The sequence below is a fragment of the Fundulus heteroclitus genome, unplaced genomic scaffold (genome assembly GCF_011125445.2).
Source record: "Fundulus heteroclitus isolate FHET01 unplaced genomic scaffold, MU-UCD_Fhet_4.1 scaffold_36, whole genome shotgun sequence".
Taxonomy (NCBI): Eukaryota; Metazoa; Chordata; class Actinopteri; order Cyprinodontiformes; family Fundulidae; genus Fundulus; species Fundulus heteroclitus.
Window position 1 is genome coordinate 1,912,776 of NW_023396770.1, and position 24,469 is coordinate 1,937,244.

At 41.5% G+C, this 24,469-nt stretch overlaps 2 protein-coding genes across 2 annotated transcripts; one reads left to right on the forward strand and one right to left on the reverse strand.

Annotated features, from left to right (window-relative positions):
- The first annotated feature begins 3,914 nt into the window (after nucleotides 1-3,914).
- mthfd1a (methylenetetrahydrofolate dehydrogenase (NADP+ dependent) 1a, methenyltetrahydrofolate cyclohydrolase, formyltetrahydrofolate synthetase) lies at nucleotides 3,915-14,324 on the forward strand. The gene is made up of 12 exons (XM_036130538.1): nucleotides 3,915-3,937; nucleotides 4,081-4,183; nucleotides 5,434-5,518; nucleotides 7,160-7,219; nucleotides 9,811-9,864; nucleotides 9,945-10,081; nucleotides 10,284-10,384; nucleotides 12,017-12,153; nucleotides 12,237-12,348; nucleotides 12,437-12,564; nucleotides 13,811-13,875; nucleotides 14,049-14,324. Exons 2-11 carry the CDS (start codon nucleotides 4,083-4,085, stop codon nucleotides 13,862-13,864), a joined length of 969 nt encoding a protein of 322 aa, XP_035986431.1. The 5' UTR covers nucleotides 3,915-3,937; nucleotides 4,081-4,082; the 3' UTR covers nucleotides 13,865-13,875; nucleotides 14,049-14,324.
- A 2,905-nt stretch (nucleotides 14,325-17,229) lies between these two features.
- On the reverse strand, nucleotides 17,230-24,054 carry LOC118559897. Its single transcript, XM_036130582.1, has 2 exons — nucleotides 23,919-24,054; nucleotides 17,230-19,202 (listed from the first exon to the last, which is right to left on the reverse strand). Exons 1-2 carry the CDS (start codon nucleotides 23,944-23,946, stop codon nucleotides 17,995-17,997), a joined length of 1,236 nt encoding a protein of 411 aa, XP_035986475.1. The 5' UTR covers nucleotides 23,947-24,054; the 3' UTR covers nucleotides 17,230-17,994.
- Nucleotides 24,055-24,469: the final 415 nt, after the last annotated feature.

The following is a 24,469-nucleotide window of genomic DNA, read 5'->3' on the forward strand; positions in this document are numbered from 1 at the left end:
ACAAATTGGATATTATGCCAACAGCAGCTTTTTACAGAACTGTTACGTAGAACCTCTTTGACAGGAAACTGCATGTCACGCTGTCAGCAATGGTACTGTTGCATCGGTTGTTGTAGAGTTTAGTGGTGGGTTTTTTTTTTTTTTTTGTATATTTGTCAGGTTGGGTTTGAACTGCTCCCTCTCCCAAGAACATCTCAAGTCTCTGCTTAGTGCATCCTTAGTGTATCCTCAAAATGTGCCATTGTCCACAGCATAATAGTAAAGGGACTCCTAACATTTCAGGCAGCTGCAGGAGAGATAAAGATGAGGCAGATAGATATCATATTCATCAACACTAAAGATAAAAGAATAATATTTATTTATAGACAATCAGGAATGAATGTAAGCATTCACTGCAGAAGAAGAAGCATATATACAAAAAAATCTGGGATAAAGAACAACGCACTGATTATTTACAGGAGGGGTACATTCATCTAACCTTTATTCTCCTTTTTACCCACATAATTCTTCTTTTTGTTAGAACTGACTTAACAGCTTTTATTTTGAAGGAGGGAGAAAAGAAGCAGAAGTGGAAGTGAGGGCCTCGCCCCGTCAGGAGAACAGGGCCTGGTTTATTGGTGACAATAGGACCAAGCTAAACAAAGGGTTTTGCAGGTGGTTTTAGCATTTCAACACCTTATAAAGGAGAAAGTCAGGGCGGGCAGACGTGTCGCCTGTAGAGAATTTTTTTTTTCCATTATTCCTTTTTCGTGTCACTCCTATGTCCTTTAAATCATGTGGGTAGAGATTTGATGTGCAGATTGAACATAACTATCACTTCAACCTCTGATGGACTGACAGTTCACATTCATGGGACTCTGACTGTGATTTTATTGCAGAATTGAGTTGTTTCTTTTTGTTAATTACGTCTTCATATTCTCCATATGCCTTGATTAAAGATTTCTAAATCCACTTGTGACCAATGCGCACATCCAGGCTTATGTTTTCTGCCGCTGCCATGGTGAACCGCGTTATCTGCGTTACATTGTTGGGGGCTTTTTTCAAACTTAACTCAGGGTTTACTGGACGCTGAGTTTAGTTACCTGATTGAAACTGAAACCGCTGAGTATGACAGAGTGAGGTAGAAATACTCAGAGTAAATCAGCCATGTTTTCTGAACCTGGGTCCTGAGAGAGACTTTTGCCGGTGGCATAATTTTGTTTACTTTCTGATTCTGCTGCTTATTGTTGTAACTATATTTGATGATCATAATATAATTTATATAAGCAGTTAGTCAACAGTGTGACGTTTCTGGGGATACCAGATTTGTCTATGTTTAACTAAGGGAACTTACAGTAAAGAACCCAGAAAAAAAGGTTCAGTTTCTCCCCTGGTACAGTTTGTTTTCTTTGCTTCACAGATCCTGAATTTAAACTGTTTTCTGCAGATGGATGCTCTATAATATGGATGGAGATGGATGGGTTCTCCTGAGGAGCAGGACTGGAAAGCACTGAGCCTCACAGTGCTGAAATTTTACCACAGCATTCATATTCATAGAGGAGCTCCTTTCTGCTGCTGCACAAACACAGACTCACTGTGCAGCTCAGATAGTCATGACCTCTGGATACTGGAAATGTGAGCCCACACTGAGGAGGAGAAGGACAGGATGATGTTTATCTAAAAATATTTGGTAATAAAATTATTTGACGCTTTGATTCTGTTGCTCAGTATTTTATCACGTTTATTCATGTATTTATAAGAGAATATAAGTGTTGATTTTTATCACATTACAAGCCGCTTTCAAATAAACATTTGATCGCTTTGCTGTCTTGTCTGCAGTCCTACCTTTCCCAGAATGCATCAGGACATGTCCGTCCTCAGAGCTGATAAACCACAGAGGAAAACAAGTGAACTTTAGCAGAAAGAAGTTGCTCCTCCTCCTCCTTCCTGTCCTCCCTGGCAGATTGTTATCTGATTGGCTGAGAGCAGCTAGAAAAGGCCCCTCCTCCTCCTCCAGTTTCCCCTCAGCTGGACTTTGACACGCTCCACCCAGAATCACTCTGGTTCTTTGGGCCGGTTTGATTCAGTTCAGAGCAGGAAGGCCTCAGAAACACACACAGCACGCTGATAATGTGACTCACAGACAAACACTACTGTACATGTATGGAAGCACATTAGTGTCAAAATGCTGAGCAGAGGAAATAAACTGTACCGATGCACAACAGCTCTGAGCTCTAAATGTGAGTCTGGTTTTCAGAGTGAAGCTGTTGGGATTGATCTGAACTGCAAAGATGTTCTTTATGATAATATAAACAGAAGAGCGCCTGAACAATGATGCAAATCAAAGTTTATTTATCTGTGCAGGAGCGCTGGTGCCTATCTCCAGAGGATGCATCTTGGACAAGATGCCAGTCCATCACAGTGCAGGACGACCAACCATAGACACACACTCACATCTAGGAGCAATTTAGTTATACCAATTAACCAAATAGTCGTGTTTCCGCAGAGTGGAGGAAGCCAGAGTACCAGGAGAGAACCCACTGATGCAGACAGGATTTGAACCTAGGACCGTCTTGATGCAAGGCAGCAGTGCTACAACCTGCACCATCTCGTTTTACAGAAGGAGCAAGCCGCCATTCATGGATGGACGGATTTATTTTAATTACGCTCTTTCTCAAAAAGATTTCCTACTTTTAACTGTTCAGCTAAATTCAGTTTCCAATCCATTGTGCTGGTGAAGATTCTCAGTTATCCAAGCCATGGTCATTCCAAAAAAAGCAAAAAAACAAAACAACTGGACTTTTTCCGAAGTTTGAAGACGTTTCGCTTCCTAACTAGAAAGCTTTCTCAATTCAAAATTCAAATTTTGAATTTTGAATTGAGAAAGCTTTCTGGATAGGAAGCAGAATGTCTTCAAAATTTGGAAATAAGTCCAATTGTTTTATTTATTTTTTTACTTTTTTGGAATGTCCAATCCATTGTGTTCTGAAATTAAATAGAATAAAAATAAAATTCTATTAACAGATTTGGCTGATTTTCCTGAGCAGTGTTTCTGTCACTCTTGGTCCTCCGTAAATTACAGAACCGCCCACAGAAGTTGGGACGGGACAGAGAAGCAAACATCTGGAGCAGCTGTGAGTTCATGAGTCCTGCTCTGTGATCAGGTAAGAAGCTGCTGCTGCGTCTCTATCAGAGCGTCTCTCACTGTGTCTCCGTCCGTCTCGCTGTCCACCCCGTCTGCAGCTGCATGCACACTGCAAGTACAGAGAAAGTCTCCAGCCTGCAAACGTGGCTGCAGCTGCAGACTGAGGTGGAGCAGGATCAGGATTTATTCTGGTTCTGGACCCAGAAAGGCTTTCAACCAGTAATCATTGCTTGGACTGGGAGATAAGCAGCTTTACTTTCAGTTTTTCTTCCTGCATGTATCTGCTGAGGCAGTGAAAAGACACTTTTCCCAACCTTGAACTGGTTTATCAGCTGTTTATCTTGACACTTCTTTGTATTTTAAATGAGAAGTCAGAAACCTGAGGAGAGTTTCTGCTGCAGGAAAGAATGTTGAAAAGACGCCAGAAACCCTTTAAGAGCAGCCGAGTTTGGTTCAGTTCTGAACTTCTGGTCGGAACCGGTTTGCAGTTCAACAGGTCCATGTTTCTGTCAGAGGAATGTCAGTTTCTCAGCTTTATTGATTCAGCGGCTGCAGGAAAACATTTCCTTTACCTGTGAGTCTCCCTGCGGGTTTCCATTCTCTCTGCTCTTATTTCTCTGTCTCTAATGGAAAAACTGGACTCAGTAGAACTGAGTTGGACTCTTTATTTATGCCGGTTTGATGAGGCGAACGTTAAAGTGTCACAGCTGGGCCTGCTGAGGAACGACTCAGATAAACGTCCATCTGAAACCTAAACAGAAGCTGTTAAAGGCCAGACCGATGGAGACGGAGTAAAACTGCGTCTGGATGGAGGTCTGCAGGGTAGAAGCATGTTTGGCTCAGCTGATAAATTTATTTATGACCGGAGCAAACAGCAGCACTGAGATCAGGTCTTCAACAAAGATCTGATCCATGATCAAGTGTCTCATCAGCTGATGTTTCTCCCTTCCTTTCAGCCATGTTGTCTCTGGCCTCCCGGTCACTTCGCCTCGGCGCTGCTGCTTCCCAAGCCAGCCGGCGCTCCATGGCAACGGTCATCTCTGGCAACAAGACGTCCAAGTAAGTGTTTAAAGCAGCCGTAAATCAGGAGGAAAACAAGATTTTCTCTTATCTGAATGGTCCTCTGCTAACTTACAGTTCCCTCTTTAAGCCTCCCTGGAGCATAGAAGCACTGCTGACTGACTGTAGAAGTTTACCACGACTACAGTCAGTCTGGCTGCTTCCACTGGAATCTCACAGCATCCATTAAAGATTGCAGCGTCGTAGCAAAGATTTTAACAAGACAGAAAGACAACAGCAATGACCTCAGAGAAGCAGCAGTTGCTGCCCATGGAGGCGGGAAAGGTTCAAAAGTCGTTCTCAAACCATCCGAGGTCCTTACCTGGAGTGAACACCTCAGCAAAGGTCAAAATGCGTAGGACACTGTTAGCATGTTGTCTATAACGGACAGCACCATGAAACCTAATATTAAAACCTTAAACTAGGGCTGCACGATAGTTCAGTAACAATATAGAAAACGGATCAATAAAAAGTTCAATAGAATAACAGTTTTCCTTCCTTTTGTATTCTAGCCTATCATGGAGGATAATGTTACATCATTACATCCTCCCAACCAATCACAACGCAGATCCAGGAACCAAGCTCCGCCCCTTCAAAGAGTTCAAAGAGCACGCATTCTTTTTTAAAAAACCTTTAGTTTTTGTAAAAAGAAGGTTGAATAAAGGGTTGAGTTTGAATTCAGTGTTTGTGTCTGGATCTAAAAATAGGTTGCTAAGCAACAGCATAACATGACCAAAGCTGCACTTAAAATAAATGTTGTGAATTAGTTGATAATTATCAATATCGGTCAATATGAATTATATTTTATCGATATGCTTTTTATCTATATCGTCCAGCCCTAACTTAAACTACAACTTAAGCACAGTGGGGGGGGGGGGGGGGTGGTGTGGGCTTTTTTAGCAGCTTGAGATCTTTGACTGGACTGTGAAGCCTGGTCCAAACTGGGTCCAACTGGATCATCAGCAGAACAACGATCCCAGACACGCCACAGATCTATGACAGCATGGCTGAAAAATGAGAAGAACCAAGGTGGTGCAGTGGCCTAGTCAAAGTCCAGACCTCAAGATGATTTTATATATCAGTCTAGAAGAGCTGAGCAGAAACAAAGGTGTGAAAAACACCTGAAGCGACCTGGGGAAGAAGAGTGGACCAAACATCCTCCATGCTGCTGTAATAACGATGAAGCAACTTCTGAGAGTTTTCTCCTGACTGTAATCTGACTCAGAGGCTGATCCTGGATCTGTGTGCAGGTTGGTGAGGCAGAGGCTGAAGAAGGATGTGGAGAAGATGAAGAGTCAGTTCTCAGGTTTCAGGCCCAGTCTGGTGGTTCTACAGGTGAGACGTTTGTGTCCTGCAGGTTCCCCAGAAGGTTCTGACCAGTGGAGACTGCAGAGACGTTTGCTGGTTTATTCATTAATGGCTGATAAAAAATTAATAATCATGTAATAAAGATCCTGCACCTTTACCTTCAGGTTCAGGTGGAACCGGTCTGAACCTGCTGGGTTTACAGCAGCTGCTTCTGTTCTCAGAGCCGGACCGGTTAGACCAACCTGAACCCGCAGAGGTTCAGTCAAAGATCACTCTGGTTCACCTGTGAGGACCTGCTGCAGGTCAGGTTAATCACTAACCTGCTGGAAGAGCCACAGCGCCACCTGCTGGTCTCACCTGCTTACGCCACCTGACCTCAGAGCCACAGTCCTGCAATTTTTACGTTTATAGACATTATAAACGTAGACGCCTGGTTGGGCAGGTTCTGCCTATGCTGGGGATGCGTCAGAGCGTCCGCCATGTTGGATGTGGCAAATCTGCTCTTAGATTCAGTCACTTAAACAGTATCAAAGGGACTTTAATCTTAGAATATACTTTATATTCATAATATTTTTGTAATATTACGAGTTTATTTTCGTATCCCTTTGGCTTCATTCTCCTGAATTTATTCTCGTAAAGAATAAAAATAATTAAAAGAATCTTATCTGGCCCAATTACTCCAGGACTAAGATAAACTGTGCAAACTGTGACTATTCTGGAAATGTTCCCCCTTAATTGTCATAATATGACGTTTTTTTTCATAATGTTACCACTTTTGTCTTTTTTTTTACTTTATTCCCCTATGACTTTTTTCTCAGAGATAAAATTAATAATATTATCTCTTTTATAATCCCCCAAAAAGTCTATTGCTAATCTGTGTTTATACCAGATCTTAAAAGGTTCACACGGTTTTATGAATTTTACAAATTGATTCTTATATTCATAATACACACACATATATATATATATATATATATATATATATATATATATATATATATATATATATATATATATATATATATATATATATATATATATATATAGATAGATAGATAGATAGATAGATAGATAGATAGATAGATAGATAGATAGATAGATAGATAGATAGATAGATAGATAGATAGATAGATAGATAGATAGATAGATAGATAGATAGATAGATAGATAGATAGATAGATGTAGATATAGATAGATAGATATACATACATCTATAAACTGGACATATACTTTATATAAACATACCTATTTATTTAGAATACTTCAAAATCTATATATGCACATCTATCAAAAACATCGAACAAAGGCCAATCTGGCTGCCAATCTCTATCAATTAATCTCTATTTTTTTTTTTCAAGTATATATCAGCTCCATCTATATCTTTCTATCTGAATACTTAAAAATATACACAGGGAACATAGACGTTCACTACTTTCTGCCACATACAATATGGCGGTGACGTCGACGTACAAACCTGCACCCAATGAGGCGTCTACGTTTATAATGTTTATGGTTTTTCCTGCAGGATCTCTGGAGCTGCAGCAGGATTCATGAGATGATCTGCATGAAGTTCATGTTGGTCCTTCAGAGTGACGCTCCGCTGCAGATCGCCGTCCCTGCAGTGAGTCTCATGGGCTGACGATGACCTGATGAGTGTCTGTTTTCCAGGTGGGAGACAGAGACGACTCCAACCTTTACATCAGCACCAAACTGAAGGCTGCAGCTGAGGTGAGAAACTGGATTTATTTATTCCTCATCTCCGTTCATGCAGCTGTTAAAGTCTTCATCTTCTTCCTCTGAGCCTCAGATCCTGTAATCCAACTCAGAAAATCTGAAAAACAACTGCAGAAGTGAGGAAAACTATGGAAAGATAAAAGTGAGGAAAACTATGGAAAGATAAAAATGGAAAGATAAAAAAAAAGATGCTACTTGCTGCCTTCTAGTGGTGGCATGAAACCACCAGATTAATGGGATCATTTTATGTAAATTTGAGTTTTTAGGGGATGTTGGGGCTCCTATGATGAATATTCATCGTTAGATTTTATCATTAATATGCAGAAGAATCCTGCTGTGCTATTTCAGAAACTATTGATGCATCTCTTTGGGAAGGTTCACCATTGAGCTTAACAACCCTGAAGGATCCAAAAGCTGCTGAATATAAATCACCACTGATTCTTCCCTTACGCCGTTTACCTCAGCAGACCGTGGAGCGACCATATTTACCTCCAAGAAGCAGCAATAACTGACTTTATCAGACATCACAGAGATTCTTTCCAACGTTTCTCCACCTTCTCTTGGGTTTATTTGTTTCTGAAGGTCCAGACACAGATTGAGGTTTGGGGTTTGACTAGACCGTTGGAATAACTGTGTTCCTCTTTTTAAGCTGCTGTTAAGACGCTCCTCTTGTCCTCGTCTTTAGACTCACTCTATGTTGGGTTTTTTTGTTTTTTCTTTATCTGCATTTTAATTCCACCTTTAATCATTCTATTTGTTTTCAATCATAAAGTTGTATTCATTTATTTTAATCAGTCTTTCCGTTGAACCCTTTAGCCAACGCCTGCTGTTTCCAAAGGGCTTTATAAATAAAGCAGGCTCGGGTTTTTAAGCCGTTCTATCAGAGATTGGCTGCTGTATTTGGGATCATGGTTCTGTTGATCCAGTTTGGACCGAGCCTCAGCTGTCGGACAATTTAACTCACATTTGACTCTAGAAACTTTTGGGTCCTAGAGGAAATCTTTGTCTACTCTCTGAAGGTTTAAATCAAGTCCAAATCATCATAAACCAGTCACTGTGCTTGACTTTCATTAAGGTGTTTATGCAGATTATGGACGAACATCTCAATCAATCAATCAATCAACCAATTAATCAATCAATCAATCAATCAATCAAACTTTATTTATACAGCACTTTTCAACAGTGCATATGGTGCACAAAGTGCTTATCAAGTTAAAATACAAACAACAAGCAAAAAGATGCTGAGATAAAATAGATGAAATATAAAAATGTATAGGAAAATAAGGAGGATAAAAAGAGATAAAAACTAAAAAGTGCATAAAAGCTATATAGAAAATTAAAACCACAACATAGACTCCTAGCTCAGTGATGGATTGTAGCTCTGGTGGTAAACCTTTCCATAATTTAGGAGCAAAAACAGAAAAAGAACCATCAGTTTATCTGTTGCACCTAGTCCTGGGAACATGAACGGTTATAAGCTCTGATGAGTACAGAGTCCTGACGTTGTGGCGAACAGTTAAAAGTTCAGACAAATATGCTGGAGCAACGTGATTTATGACTTTAAAAGCAAACAGCAGGACTTTAAAGTCTATCCTAAAGCGACCTGGAAGCCAGTGGAGAGAGGAGAGAAAGGAGGTTATATGAGATTCTGGGAGTGTTTGAGAGAAATGGAGCAGCTGCATTTTGGACCCGTTTAAAATTATGAAGAATCTCTACCTTGGTCTCGTCTGTCTAAAGGACATTGGTCCAGAGGACTATAGAGCCATCATCAATGCTGCCTTGACCTGCTAGCTGAGGCCTGTAGAGTCTGAGGTGCAGCTCTTTGGTTTCTGCTCATTTCCCTGACCTCGGCCTGAATCTGCTGGATGTCCATCCTGGAAGGCTGGAAGCTGCTGAGATGTTCTCCTCCTGGGCAGAAGTCTCTTTTCTTTACACAGCAGACGTGTTTCTGAGGTCTTTACTGATATCTTTCCATCTTGTTATTGAGTTGAGACACACCTTTACACCCCAGAGCACAAAACTGTCAAAACACCTGTTGTTGTTGTTTTTTTTTTTTTTTTGGGTCCTTATATCTGCACAGACTGGAAAGTTTGGACCTGTTGCAACAAAGTCCCTCAGAAAATTGTTGGTTCCTCAGATCTCAGTGAGGGGAAAAATGTATAAAGTAATTCTAAACCTTGTGGACAACATTAGGTCTCCCATTGCAAGCAGAAAGAAAAACAGATTTATGTCCGTTTTAGCTGGCTTGTTTTTCAAAAATTTGTTTATGTTGACTCTTCTGTTTGTCCACTAGAGGGAGCTCAGGTGCTACCAGGTCATAGGCAGAGGAAGGCAGAATTAAAACAGATTTAAAGCAGATGAGAGGAGACAGTAGAAAAAAACGTCCAGGAGGAACAGGAAGAGAGACAGGAAGCAGAAAAGGTCAAACAGCTGAGAGACAGAAACCTTTGAAGACTTTCAGCACTGAAACTCTTACATGTTGCAGTGAAATGAACATTTATGAGGTTTATTACAGAGCATGCAGAGTGTAGTTTAACAGAGTTATGTTTCCCGCAGCCTCATTCAGCTCTTCTTCTTTCCTGCAGATCGGAATCGATGCCAAACATGTCCGGTTGCCAAACTCAGTGACACAGGAAGAGGTGAGGGACGGCCTCTCTGCATAATCTCCTCGCCGTGTCCAGCAGTGAGGAGGTTCTGACGGCTTCCTGTCGTCCTGCAGGTGCTGCAGAGAATCATGTCTGTCAACGAGAACCCGTCTGTCCACGGTCTGATCGTCCAGCTGCCTCTGGACTCCGTCAACAGGATGGACACCGAGCTCGTCACCAACGCCGTTTCCCCTGAGAAGGATGTGGACGGGTCGGTTCTACACAGTCCGACCTCTGCTCCTTCACTCATGATCTTCAGCAGCAGCTTTAAGGGGCCTTCTCCCAGTTCATATAACCCTCCCCTTACATTTAAAACAGACCTTTAAGGGCCAAACACACAGGGCTGGGGGTAAATTAAAGTTTGTTGGTATTGAAACTAACCTCTGCATTCATGTTTGTCGTTCCTACTCCAGCCTGAGCTGTATCAACGCAGGGAAGTTGTCTCGAGGGGATCTGAACGACTGCTTCATCCCCTGCACCCCCAACGGCTGCATGGAGCTCATCCGACAGACAGGTGGCGCTATGCAGACACTCAGTCACCTAAACGAAGAGGAGAAAGAGACACAACAAAGATAACCTGTTGCAACTAGAGGAAATTTTACAGTGACTTTAAGTCAGCCACTTTGAGGGGTTTATTAGTATGTAGGGTCTGGTTAGGTAACCTGACTCCGCCAGATAGATTTGCTCCGCATATCCATCTGGAAACCTTCCGTTGAAGTAATTTTGGGAAGGGGCGAAAATACTGGTTAGCTGATTGGCCTATGTTGGTGATAGACGGGCCAAATAAACCAATCAGATCAACGAAGCATATGACGTACTTGTCAACATGCTTCGTCGTCACTCTGTTACGAGCGACGACGAAAACACAACCACAAGCCAGGCTGCTCTTGCTGCTGCAGGTAAAGGCTCGTTAGCTCAGCAAATAAATACTCTGTAATTCCGATAAAACTTGCTCGATAGCCACGCTAACGCTAGTTTCATCGGCTGAAGCCGCCATGTTCTTTAGACTGAACTGACGCGCTTCCCGTTGCGTCACACCTCAACCCGCCTCAAAGCCAACGCTGATTGGACGTTCGTTTGGTGAACGGCTCCAAATTTTCTTTAACGGAGAGTAGCCAGACTGATCTGCGAGTGAAACCTTGAAAGCTCGCGAGATCAGGATGGTCTCACGAGGCTACTGGTTAGGTTCATGGTACGTCACATTCTGATTAAAGTCCAGCCTCTGACTAACCATTCAGAGGTGGACTTACTTCACCCAAATGTTCCTGAGCTCAAAATCACACAACGATGATGGAACGTTGGAGTTTCTCCTTCAGGAATTTCTTCTAGCGAGCAGAATAGATTACAGCAAGTCGTTCATGTCCTGAGACAGAAAAACAGCCCCAGACCATCATACTGCCACCACCAGGCTCGACCATAGTGATTCTGGATTAGTTTTACCCCAGATGTAACGCCCCTCCGCAACCCCCCCCCCCCCCCGAAAAGGTTTACTTTTATCTCTCCAGTCCACAGAATACTTCCCAGAAGTCTTGAGGGTCACCAAGATGTTCCCTGGTAAATGTGAGACAGGTCTTTGTGTTCTTTTGGGTCAGCAGGGGTTCTGCGCCTTGGAACTCCCCCATGGCGGCCATTTTTGTCCGGTCTGTCTCTCTTATTGTTGAGTCATGACCTCTGACCTTAGCTGAGGCCTGTGGAGCTTTAGATGACGTTCTGGGTTCTTCTTGGACCTCCTGGATGGGTCATTAATGAGCTCCTGGAGTAATCCTGGCAGGTTGGCCTCTCCAGGGAACGTTCCGTGTTCTCTTTGGTTTTCAAAATCACTTTTAACACAGTTATTTGTCTAATAAACGTTTTTGAACAACATAAATATTAAACAAACATTAATGCTGTCTCCATGTAAACAAACCCACCTTTACCCTTTAATTGATGCAGACCACAAGGGACCAATAGCAGTGCTTTGATTTGTCACATGACTTCCAGGAAGCCATGTTTAAACGCCCTAACCCTCTTTTCACTTCCTTCCTTCCCTCTTAGACATTAAACCCTTAAAGACATTTTTTTGTCATACCTGCTGATGTCATAATGATGAGTTTCCCGCTCTTTTCTCTCTTATGACATCACACATGGACTTCCTGCTGCCGTGCAGGTGTGTCGGTGGCAGGCAAACACGCCGTCGTCATCGGTCGCAGTAAAATCGTCGGCGCTCCCATGCACGACCTGCTGCTGTGGAACCACGCCACGGTGACCACCTGCCACTCGAAGACGCCGGACCTACCTGAACAGGTGACCTCACCGAGCCCCGCCTGCTTTACAGGAAACACACCTGAGCCGTGTTTGTTTCTGGGTCTGACGTCTGCCGTGTGCAGGTGGGTCGGGCCGACATCCTGGTGGTGGGGGCAGGCCGAGCTGAGATGGTGAGGGGAGAGTGGGTGAAGGAAGGAGCCGTGGTCATCGACTGTGGGATCAATCACGTTCCAGGTTCAGCGGATCCATAAATGTGCCGCTCCGTCCGCTTCATGTGGAGCTCTGTGGAGTAAATAGCAGTCTGACCTTTGACCTTTTCCAGATGAGACCAAGGCCAGCGGTAAACGGGTTGTTGGAGACGTTCACTATGCATCAGCCAATCAGAGGGCAGGATTCATAACGCCAGTTCCTGGAGGCGTGGGGCCGATGACAGTGGCGATGCTGATGGAGGTTAATATTAACATTATTATTTTCACGCATATTCACCTTCAGTAAATAGTAATAGTAATAATGTTGTAGCAATAAATAAAACTTAATCTGAAAGTAAATAGTCAGAAATAATCATTTTCAAACATCTAAGAGCCCAAATGGATCAGTGAGGGGAAAAAAATCATCTTTATCACAGTTTTATTCTGGTTCAGTCTCATTTTTCTCAAACCAGAGCCTCAAAAAGTGATTTTATGGCATTAATAAGCATAAGTGAACATATCAAATTTAAATAAAGTCACAAACAGTTAAATCTAATGTATTTCAACGGACTTTTATTTGGTTTAAATAATAATTTAAAACAAATTATATTGTAAGGCTGATTTATTTTTGGATCAAATTAAACAAAATTAACACGTTAATTAAATGTATCATTATAAATGTATATAATATTAGTAATATTAATTATTGATAATAATTCCTTATTTCTATATTTATAAAAATATGATTTTATCATCACTAAATAAACTCTTCAATCCAATCCGGTCAGATTCTTGTTGAATTGAAATGAACAAATCAACCTTGTCTCCAAATTCAGTTCATTCAGGCTCAATACAACTATAATTCACTTTAATCTAATTCAATACCATTTTAATTAAATCATTCCAAACCCATTTTTATTGTAACAGCTGAACCTGATCCATATTTAATTCAGCAGGCCAATCAGGACCCAAACCGATATTCTCATTTATTCCAGCAGTAAATCTACAGAAGAGTCTAATTATAGGATTAATTTGCGCGGTTAATCTCATTCAATCCATCATTAAAACTAAATGATTAGTCAGAGAAGATTTTAAATTACAATTTAAATGTGTTCCAGTTCATTACGCTCCTGTTATAACCAGTTTATTTCAGTTGAGTCCAGTTTTAATTCAGTAAACAGAGTAAAATGATAAATTAATCTGACTGTAATTATAAAAGCCAACGGATGCTTTCGTCCTTCCCCGACTGATAAAAGTCAACTTGTTACTGTTACAAGTTGTTATTTTTGTAATTGTTTTTGCTTTTATTACTGATGAAACATCAGTTATCCAATCAGAAAGCAGTATTTTAGGAGGAGTCACGTGAAACACTTCTCATTCAAGCGATGTCAACATAACAGATTTACAGATCATGCATTCTTTCGTCTCTTCTTTTGTTTTTAGTTTATATATATATATATTTATCGTGATTTTTTTTCTGATTTTCTTTATGCTGCTGAACATTTCAGAACACGGTGCAGAGCGCTCAGCGTTTCCTCCTCAGGAGTCAATCACGCAGGTGAAGCCCGGACAGGTAAAGGAGAACTTCCACTTCCTGACCCGACTCTGTTGTCTCCACTCGTTAATCCAAAATGTCTAAAATATAATCCATGTAGTTCAAGGCTAATTATCTGTTTGCTGCCAAATAAAATAAAATAAAATAGAAATGCATCTTGATTTCCATAAAAGCCTGTTTTGTCTGTTAAGGTTTTCCTCCAGCAGAGGAGCAGAAGTGAAGCTCCAGCAGACGCTCCACATCCGACGCTGCAGCTGATCCTCAGCAGATCTCCAACTTTTTACTGAATCCAATCAGACTTTACTTTGTTTGTCCCTTTTTATTTCACCGCCAGCTGACTGGAAACATTCGCCGCTATAAAAGGATCCGACTAAAGGAAGCAGGAAGTAAAGCTAAATCTCTGTGAGCATCACTGTGAAATCATAAGCAACGTGTTTTAGTGTAAATAAAGCGACAAAGAAACCTCAGAGCCGGCGCTCAGACTGATCCTTTCAGGTTCACAGACCGATCCCAGAAAGCTTTAAAAGCAGCAGCTAAGGTCCAAAGTTCTGGGATCAAACCCTGAGCAGCAGTCCTGCTTGATTTGAGTTAAAACAACACGACTGATGTCTGTTTAAGGTTACATATTTAAATGCCTCTGAGATTCAATATAAACTAGTGTTGGGTACAGAAATCCACCAAAACCGGCCTTTCAGCCCTCTGGACTCATGGCTTTCTCTATGATGTCAGATCTGGTACAAATGACTTTTATTTTCTTCTGCAACATTCATGCTATCTCAACGACTCCTTTGAATATGAATAAACATATTATCATTTAAACATCCAGAAAAAACAACCCATAATAATAAATCCTGGTTTAAACAGAAGTGAACGCAGTAAACCCTGAAATCCCTGAACTTACTTCTTTATTTGACAGAATGAGCTCCAGCCTGGAAGGAAAGCTGGTTTCAGCTTCATTCTTCTTTCACTCCGACTTTAAATAATCGTGAAAACGTGAACAGATTCCTTTATTCTGATTGGCTGTGCGAGGCAGCGCGTCTTCCAGATTCCCTCTCTGATTGGCCGATCAGTTCTCATGACGTCTCCTCCCCTGGAGTTTTACGGCTCAAGCCGTAAAAATCAGAGTTTTACCTTGTTTGTGTTTACTTTTAATAAAACTGTTATAAAAGAGGCTCAGATTGATTAGTAATAAATATAATCCTTGTGTGCTTAATTAATTTGATTATTGATGAAAAAAATTAATTTAAAAACATATATCCCTCCGTTTCTTGTTTAACACATGGGATACAACGCTCCCTGATTAGGGAAATAAGATCCTCCTTCCAACTGATTTTCCAAATACAAATTGATCTGATCCCTGATCGCTATTGAGTCTAAGGAATGTTTTCTTAATCCTTCATTTCCTATTTTCCGACGTTTTTGTAGAGAACTGCAGCCAGAGAGCTGAAACCTTTCACCAAATCATCAGTTTTTATCAGCTTTTAAGTTGACTCGTCAGAGATTTGCTTCATTAAAAATAACCGAAAACCTTCTGAAAACCAAAGTAGAGCAATAATGAAAACAGCTCAGGAGTCTGGATTCATCGCCACTACTCAGCGTTCACAACTTAAAGCCAGTTATGTTTGACAATAATAAGCTAAAAAAAATCGAAATATTTGACTGGTAGGAATTTAGCATAAAAGCCGTGATAACATCTGACAAATCCTCACTGTTAGGTTTCAGCTTTTAGAAAGGTTAAAAATTGGACGCCACACCCCCCACCCCCCTCCCCCCCCCAGGCTTCATGGGGATGATGGATAGCTGTGAGTCGTGATCAGTCATTAATTAGGCCGATTGATGAGGGAGCGTGACCTTCAGGGCAGCAGCTGCTGATTAACCTGCTGATGATGTCAGGAAGCCGCATTAAGCTCCGGGCGTCTGTCAGAGCTGGACACACAGAACATTAAACGTTCTGCTGAATGCTGCAAAGTCTTTTATTTTAAGCATTTATTTAAACATTTTCAGTGAAGATGCTGCTGGTTCGAACAGTTTTATTCATTCAAACTCACTGAAGCAGAAGGTCCAGAGTTGTGTTTATTCTTTGTTGCATTTTCAAATGTTTGAAATGAATATTATTCATACATGACATTTATAACACGAGTTTACACTCAACAACACTCTGCAGGATTATTTCAACGGACATTAAACCAAACAACCAACTTTAAACGTTGGAAGAAAGAAAAATTAAAGCCTCACCAAAGTCTTCAAGCTACATGAATTTTCCACATTATTGTCTCTGTCTAACCACAAAATGCTGTTTTTATTGGGATTTTATGTTGCAGTTGTGCATAAGTGTTGCTCCAGATGTTCTTTAGAGAACATTAGGGGACAACCAGCGTCATGAAGACCAAGAAATCCACCAGATATGTGAGGGAGAAACCTCTGGAGAAGTTTGAAAGGATGGACCAGCTGCAGACCTACCAAGACAGGAACGTCCACCTAAACTAGTAAAGGAGAGCATCGATCAGAGAAGCACCACAGCAACTCTGGAGGAGCTGCAGAGATCCACAGCCTTTAAGGAAGAGTGCAAACCAGGAAGCCAGAGGAAGTTCTGAAGTCCAGGACTGAACGTTTTATGGCCCACATGCAAAATGTGTAGCAGAAACTAACACTGAGATCACCATGGCGATGGCAGCATCATCCTGTGGGTCTGCTTTCCACCAGCCGGGTGGAGCACGAAGCAAACAGGGCAGAAGGTTGGTTCCTGCTGCCTGGTGGAGGATGCTCGGTTCTGAAGGCGTCCATCGGTCCGGTTTTATCACCAACTCACCTTCAGACGGTTGCTGCAGATCTTCTGGTCCTTCACCACATAAAGTCCCAATAAAACACCCTGAAGTCTGCGGTTGCATCGTGACCAAATGTGCAAACATTAAGAGTATGAAGACGTTTCCAGGCACTGCGATGTGGAAGATCCTGTGGAACATCGTCATGTCTGACGTCGCTGTGGGTTTAGAGGAGGAGGATGTCTCCGCTGCAGCCGGTGGGAACCGGAAATATTATTCAGAAATATAATTCAGAATCAGGTCTGAAGCCTTCACTACAACAAACTAAACATTTTTCTCTTCAAATCTACAATTTCTAATTCACTTCTAACTCGGCATCGATGTTGATTAGAAAGCCAAACCTGTACGATTTGTCCTTAATTATTATATTGACTTTCAATAATAATATTTCAATATCTTTTAACCATTTGACATTTAATTTACCATGAAAAATGTTCTAATAGCTGTTTTATAATTTTAAAATTGTTCTAATGTATTTATCCCCATTAGAATCAGCCATTTATCATCCAAGAAAACAATAAAGATTAAAACCTGTTAATTTACATTTCTGTTTTTTTGTTTGTTTGTTTTGTTTTAATAGTTTTTTTTACGAAGTTAACAGCTGTTTATCCTTGTCGTTATATTGTCCACTTTGTTATTTACTGGACTAAATCGGGTTTTCTTCTCACTCTGAGCAGGAGAAGTTTAAATAATATCGGGAAAACATTTTCTAAATCTAAGTTTTCTCTATTATTCTAAATAGCAACAATATTCATATTTAAGATATATAACATTATAAATGACAAAATGGAAGTAAATTAGTGCTACACTTCTAAATTGGATGGAACCGGAAGTGCTTTTATTTTTGACATATTATCAACAGGAAGTGACCTCATAGTGGTGCCGCTAGTTTAGCAGCGAGATTATGTCGGAGGTAAATTGTGTTTATTTTATTCCTTTAATTCAGCGTTGAGTTGGAGAGACGATCATGTGGTCGTTATTTTGAAGCTGCAGCTACGAGCCGCTAACATCCCATAATAATCCACCAACATCATTGGCTGATAACCTGCAGTCTGGAGCTCACAGACCGGCTCCATCACAGCAGATAAAAACTGGTTCTACAAGTCTGAGTCAGGTCTGGAGTTTTGTTTGTCTGAGCTCAAACATCTCTGAATCAGGTGCAACATCTCAGTAAATATTCGTTTTATCTGAGAACGTCGACTTTTACAGGTACTTGTTTCAGAAATGACTCGTTTTCTGGAGCTTCGTGACGTTTGAGCATCAGAGCACCAATCTGGGATCTCCGTCCTGGAGCTTGGTGTTGAGTCTTGGTCCATCACCTGCAGCCCTGCGGCTCCTGGAGGATGGAGTCCCCGTTGTTCTGCTGCTCTCTGGTCAGCTGATCCACAGCGGCGGTCACGGCGGTCCTGACCAGCGAGCGAGCCGCCGTTAGCAGCTGCCACTCGCTGTGGTCGGAGGAGACCAGGTGGAGGAGATGGTTCTCTGAGGAGGAGACACCTTCCCAGCATCCATCCTCCTCCTCCTCCTCCTCCTGAGGGATGTCATCTGGAGGATAGAGCTCGATCCGGATGGAGGGTCCGTTGGTGAAAGGGTGAAGGGGGCGGGACACCTGGACTATCTTCTCAAAGGAGAGCTCGAATGGGGGTTGGTCATGGAGGTCCACAACCAGCTCTGAGTCAAAGAGAACCTCGTCCTCTTCTGAGGACACATCCCGCACCAGAACCTGGTTTACATGAGCAGCTTGGAACATGTCTGATCCATTTTCATGGTCCTTGGCTGTGGTCTGCTGAGGTGCTTCTGGCTCCTTGGCTGCTTCCTGATGCTCTGTCTGCTGGAGAACCGCTGGATGTTCTCCAGGACGCTCGGTGGCTTCTGAAACACACGGATCCTCCTCCACCTTCATGTCCTCCACGTTTCCCAGCGGGTCGGGTCGTCTCTTCCCCGCTCCGACGAAGAACTTCCTCAGTTTTGTCTCGAAGCTCGGTGAAGGTTTGCTCCTCCTGCTCAGATCAGGACGTTGCTGAACATCAGGCGAGGAAGTGAATATCTTCAAAATGTTTCTCATCTTCTTCAGATCGGTCTTCCTGCTTTCTTCTCTGTCTTGAAGTAAAACTCCATCGTCTTTCTGCGGCGCCCCCTCTGGTGCACTCCCATTGTCCTCCTGGTGTCTTCTGATACAGACCACGGCTGAGGACAACCTGCTCCACCACCTGCGTCTCCTCCTCCTATCACAAGCAGCATGAGAGCGCCCCCTGCAGGTTAGCTCATCTGAACATGCAGCCAAAGTTTCCTCGCTGCTACCCGTTGGTTTAGTTTCTGGTCGGTCCTCCTCCGCGCTCCTGGTCCTGGTTCTTCCCCTCAGGAGCCTCGGCGGACCCGTCGGCTTCCTCTTCAGTCCCACTCTCTTTTGGTTCTGGATGTCTTCTGGGTCCTCGGCCACCATGTTGGGTCTCCAACAGGTAAATGTCCTCGAGGCGTTCCGGCTCTTCTGCACAATTAGGCTGAGATTAAACACCAGGGAACCTGCAGACAAACAACCAGACGACACTCATGTTGATTTACGAGCGACGCAGCAGCAGCAGATATTAAACCCACAGTCTCACAGAAAATGTTCTCAGCTCTCTAACGCGCAGGCAGGAGAAGTGACCTGAAGAAAATCCTGTTAAAACAACAGATTTAACAGCAACTCAGTGAAAACTGGGAACAAGAGGAAACCAAGACGTGAAGGTGTCGGCAGCAGCAGGTGTTTTCTGCCCAGGTAGAGGTAGAAAGGTTTAAATCAGGGGTGTCAAACTCATTTTGGTTTAGGGGCCGCATTCAGCTTAATCTGATCTCAAGAGGGCCACACGAGTAAACTCATTGCAAGATTAAATAGAACTAATAAATGTGGACTTGTTGTTGATTTTTATGTTAAATTAATTTCACTTTTACGCAATATATTATGAATAACCTCGGCGTTTTTAAGAAAAGTATGTGCAATTTCAACAATACTTTTACTCAGTTAAACATTTACTTGTGCATTATGCATAAGAACTGATCACAGTGATTGGACAATGTTGAAAAACATTTATTCACATTTTTTTGGAACTTAAGAACACTGCCCTACATGACAAAATACATCAAACAGATAAAAATTAAGAAATTATTAAAATTTTTCCACACCTGAAGCTTAATCTGCTAATTAAAACACAGCGCCCCTCGTGGACAATATAGGAACTGCAGATTTTCAATTAAATGAAGTACATGTTTTTTTCAATAATTGTTTTATCATTCTCTTCCTTTTATCTCCTCTTTCTTTCACCTTTTCTTTTTTTCTTCTTGTTCCTCCTTTCCTCTCCTACTTTCCCATTGTAGTGTCCATATCATTTGAGATATTCCCCACATGAATAATAATAAAACTATTCACATTCATAAATCAAGCGAGGCACTATAGAAAAAGCAGTACTGCTCCACTTGTGAAAGTCAAATCTGATGAGCTCTTTTTGGCATTAAGACAACAATTCTTATTGCCACTTTGTAAGACAGGAAACTGAAAAAAAAAAATAATATATATATTTTTTTTCTTTTTAATAATGATAATGCATTTAGCCACCGGGCCGGACTAAATTGTTCAGCGGGCCGGATCCGGCCCGAGAGCCGTATGTTTGACACCCCTGGTTTAAAGGGTGAGGAACAAAAACTAACATTTAGTTTGTCTAACGAGCCCCAGAATGCTGGTACTGGTGTAGTCTGGTACAATAACTCCAGAGAGAGAGAGAGAATGTTTTGATGCTGTTGTTTTATTGTCTCTCCTTTTATTGCCTCGTTAAATCAGTAGGAAAATGACCTCAGTGGGATTAACAGTGAATATAATTGTTGATTCCATGTCATTAGTTTGACTGATATCCAAACACCTACATGTTTCCTCCTGTGGCCTCCATTAGTCATCATAAAAACATCAAAACTGTTTTCATGTAAATAAATAAAGTAAAAGCAGCCAGTCGCCCACTTTTCTAACAGATCCGCGGACCAATTAGCAACGTAACGGAGACGGGTTCATTGCAAGGTTACATTTCAGTGTAAATTTGGATTATAGATCATTTATACTACACGCTAGCAGCCTTTCCAAGAAGTTCACAGAAAAGGCTTAAAATAACCATTAAACACACTGAGCTGAAAACAAAAAAACAACTGGAAACATTATAGAAACGTCATAAAATCACCATCAGATCTTTATTAATACCTACAGGAAATACAGTTTTTAGGTCAAATATGATAAAAAAAAACGTTCTCTTTGACATCACAGTCATTTAGCACTACCAAAGAGGTGGTGAAGAAAACAATGTTAATTACCCTGATGAAATACATCTTAAGTTTTCATAATTTGCTTCCTTTAAATTAGTAATTAGTTCCCTGAGGGGAAAATTATTGTTTTTATCATGACTTCTGTCAAGTCATGTCTGTCTTTATTTTTTGGTGTTTTCACTCCTTACCCTCTCATCATGTTATTTATGGCACGTCTCTCTGCTCCAATCAGCCTTATTTAGTCCACCTGGGCCATGGCTGTACATAAACCAGGCTTTTCCTCTCTGCCAGTAGATGTACAGTGGTCTATCCTCGCTCTTTCTCATCTCCGGGTTTACGTTTCCTGGATTGTTCTCACCTCGCCTACAACAAACTTCTGCTGCCTTCTGGATATCTGGACATTGACTAATGCTCTGATTCCCAACCATCAGTTCCCTCCTAATCCTTAAATGTAGTCTGATGTTCTGCAAGGATTTATCTATAAATCATGAAAATGTGTTTTCTATATCACCGTTTGGTCTCTATATTACAACTGTAAGATCAGACTGTATGCAGATGATACAATAATGTATTTTTATTTAACCTCTATTTAAGCGGAAGGAAGAACTCGTTGATATTTCCTTTTCAAGGCTGCCCTGGAAAAAGACAGGTGAAGATCCATCCATCCATCCATCCATTTTCCAAACCGCTTTATCCCTCATGGGGTCGCGGGGGTTGCTGGTGCCTATCTCCAGCGTTCACTGGGCGAGAGGCAGGGTACTCCCTGGACAGGTCGCCAGTCTGTCGCAGGGCAACACAGAGACAAACAGGACAAACAACCATTCACACACACACTCACACCTAAGGACAATTTGGAGAGGCCAATTAACCTAACAGTCATGTTTTTGGACTGTGGGAGGAAGCCGGAGTACCCGGAGAGAACCCACGCATGCACAGGGAGAACATGCAAACAGCGCTACCCACTGCGCCACTGTGAAGATGAAAACTATAATGCTTATTGAGCATTTGCATCAAAATCAGACTAGTCAAAGCATCTACAGTCAGATGTTTCTGCCTCCAAGTTAATATAAACACGGTACCAGAGTGACAGAAAATACATATTTCTTAGTCTTACTATTAAGCCAGATATTTCTGTGACAGAAGAGGCTGGAAGTCATAAATTGGTGTTTTAAATAAATCCTGGACTGATTTTCAAAATAAGGTCCAATCGGTCTTTAGACCGATTGGACCTAATATCCACAAAAAAAATGGTGAAACAAGGTCTGTCAACACAGTCAGTTGTTGGTTTTTAATTTACGAATCCCATTACTTTATAAAATACTTGCCCTGTAAATGTTCTACTTTTATTTTTAAATCATTTCTCGTGTCTCCTCCCTCCTGTTATTCTTCTCATGAACCTGGTTCTCTTTATTTGTTTCCGTCTGATTCAATGTAGGACACAGGAGGACTGAGAGGAAGAGAAATAAAAAACTGGGGCACACATTCAAAGCACAAACCTTAATAAGATCTGAATGGTTTTGGGGATTGCATGGGGGGGGCTTAAGTTTTTTATTAATATTAACATTTTTCACTTGTTCAGATCATGTTGACCCAATCTCCTGGAGCTCCTTTCTGCTCTTCCCTGGCACGGGGGAGGCAGCTTTCCCTGCGTTGGCCCGTCGTGGGCCCCTTATCTCTGGGGGTCCATTCAGGCATCGGGGGTTCTGGTTCCCCAGCGTCTGCCTCAGTGCTCTGGGGGTCTTTGGTTCCTCACAGCCACTGCTGAGCATTTTCCTCATGGATAAACCTCACAGACACAAGTTCACTCTCACCAACACCTGCAGGTGATCCAGGTGCTACAGACTCACTTCTATCCATAAACCCTGTTATTATCTCCAGCTGTCACTTTCTACATGTATTAATTAATCCTGTTATTATCTCCAGCTGTCACTTTCTACATGTTGTATTAATTAATCCTGTTATTACCTTCAGCTGTCACTTTCTACATGTCGTATTAATTAATCCTGTTGTTACCTTCAGCTGTCACTTTCTACATGTCGTATTAATTAATCCTGTTATTACCTTCAGCTGTCACTTTCTACATGTCGTATTAATTAATCCTGTTATTATCTCCAGCTGTCACTTTCTACATGTTGTATTAATTAATCCTGTATATTCTTCAGTGATGGTATCAAGGCGTTGGTTGTTCCTGTAATTCTTTATCAGCTGGTTCTGTTGTTCTTTATATCTCTCTCTGCAGGTGTAGAAGCAGACTCAGAGGATGTTATATCACTCTCTACCTTTCCTCTCCTCTTTCTCTCTCACCTTTTCTCCTTTTTAGTGTTTTGTCTTATCTTTTTCCCTTCCTTTCTCTTCTACTTTCCTGTTTTTGTGTCTGTTGAACTTGAAATACTCCCAAAGCTGAGCACTATGGTGAAAATGGTACGTTCCACTCATGAACGTAAATCTATTGGTCTCTTTTTGGCACCAAGACATCAATTATTAATGCTACACTGCCAGAAATGACACATTAAAAATCACTTTCCTTAAACATCAATTCACATTAAATCTAATCCATGTGACTTTTTTACTGTGCAGGCAGATGTTTTTTCTGTATTTAAATGGATTGTTACAACTTAATCAATCTAATTTATCATTAAAATAAACCAAATATGTACATTTCTTTGTTCTTTACAACCAAAATGTTAATATCCTAGAATTTTTAAAATCCAAAGAACAGTTTATTAGTAAAAACAAGCCGACTTTAAGGAAAGAAAGGACAAATGAAATTTCACCCAACGCAAAAATGAAAACAAGCTTTATTATTTTCTATGGGAGCCTGAGGAATAAATTCGATGGATTAAAAAAGTGTTTCATGAAGCCAGCAGCTGATGACATGAGAATAAAACCGCTTCTGATCCCAGATCACATCGGAGCCGCTGCCAACACAAAGTTTTCTGGAGGGTTTTTATTTACCTGATTCAAAGCAAAGCGATGATGTCATCGAACATGCTTGGTGATGTCATCAGGCAGGAGAGGCGGTCAGAGAAGAACAACCTGGTTCTGTCTGGTTCTGTCTCACCTGGTTCTGTCTCACCTGGTTCTGTCCGGCTGATCCGATCTGCTTCTCTGACTGAGGAGCGCCGAGCTCAGCTCTCCTCCTCGTCTGCTGCTGATGCTGCTGATGCTGCAGCGCCGCCTCGTTTCCATGGTGACTGCACTGATTGGCGTCTCACACGAGAATCGCCGTTGGAGGGATCGGGGGGGCTGACATCCCCTCAGGGGGGGAGGAGATTTTATTTCTTATAACGAATTTCTGCCAGATTTCATCAGAAACACACGATGTTTGTTGGGATGTAGGCAGAGAGGACAGCAGCTGCAGGAAACACCGACTAACACACATTTATCCACAAATATTATTTAAAGTTAATTCAATAAACTACTTCACCTCAAACTTTTCCGCATCATCTCTCTCTGAACACAAACAGAAGTATTTTATTAGGATTTCATGTGACTGAGGGACCCAA

Coding starts and splice junctions, on each gene's coding strand:
- mthfd1a (XM_036130538.1), top strand. CDS start 4,083: ATGTTGTCTCTGGCCTCCCGGTCACTTCGCCTCGGCGCTGCTGCTTCC. Junction 10,082..10,283: donor CCTGAGAAGGATGTGGACGG/GTCGGTTCTACA, acceptor TTCCTACTCCAG/CCTGAGCTGTATCAACGCAG. Junction 10,385..12,016: donor GGAGCTCATCCGACAGACAG/GTGGCGCTATGC, acceptor GCTGCCGTGCAG/GTGTGTCGGTGGCAGGCAAA.
- LOC118559897 (XM_036130582.1), bottom strand. CDS start 23,946: ATGACATCATCGCTTTGCTTTGAATCAG. Junction 19,203..23,918: donor ATCGCTTTGCTTTGAATCAG/GTAAATAAAAAC, acceptor GTTTGTCTGCAG/GTTCCCTGGTGTTTAATCTC.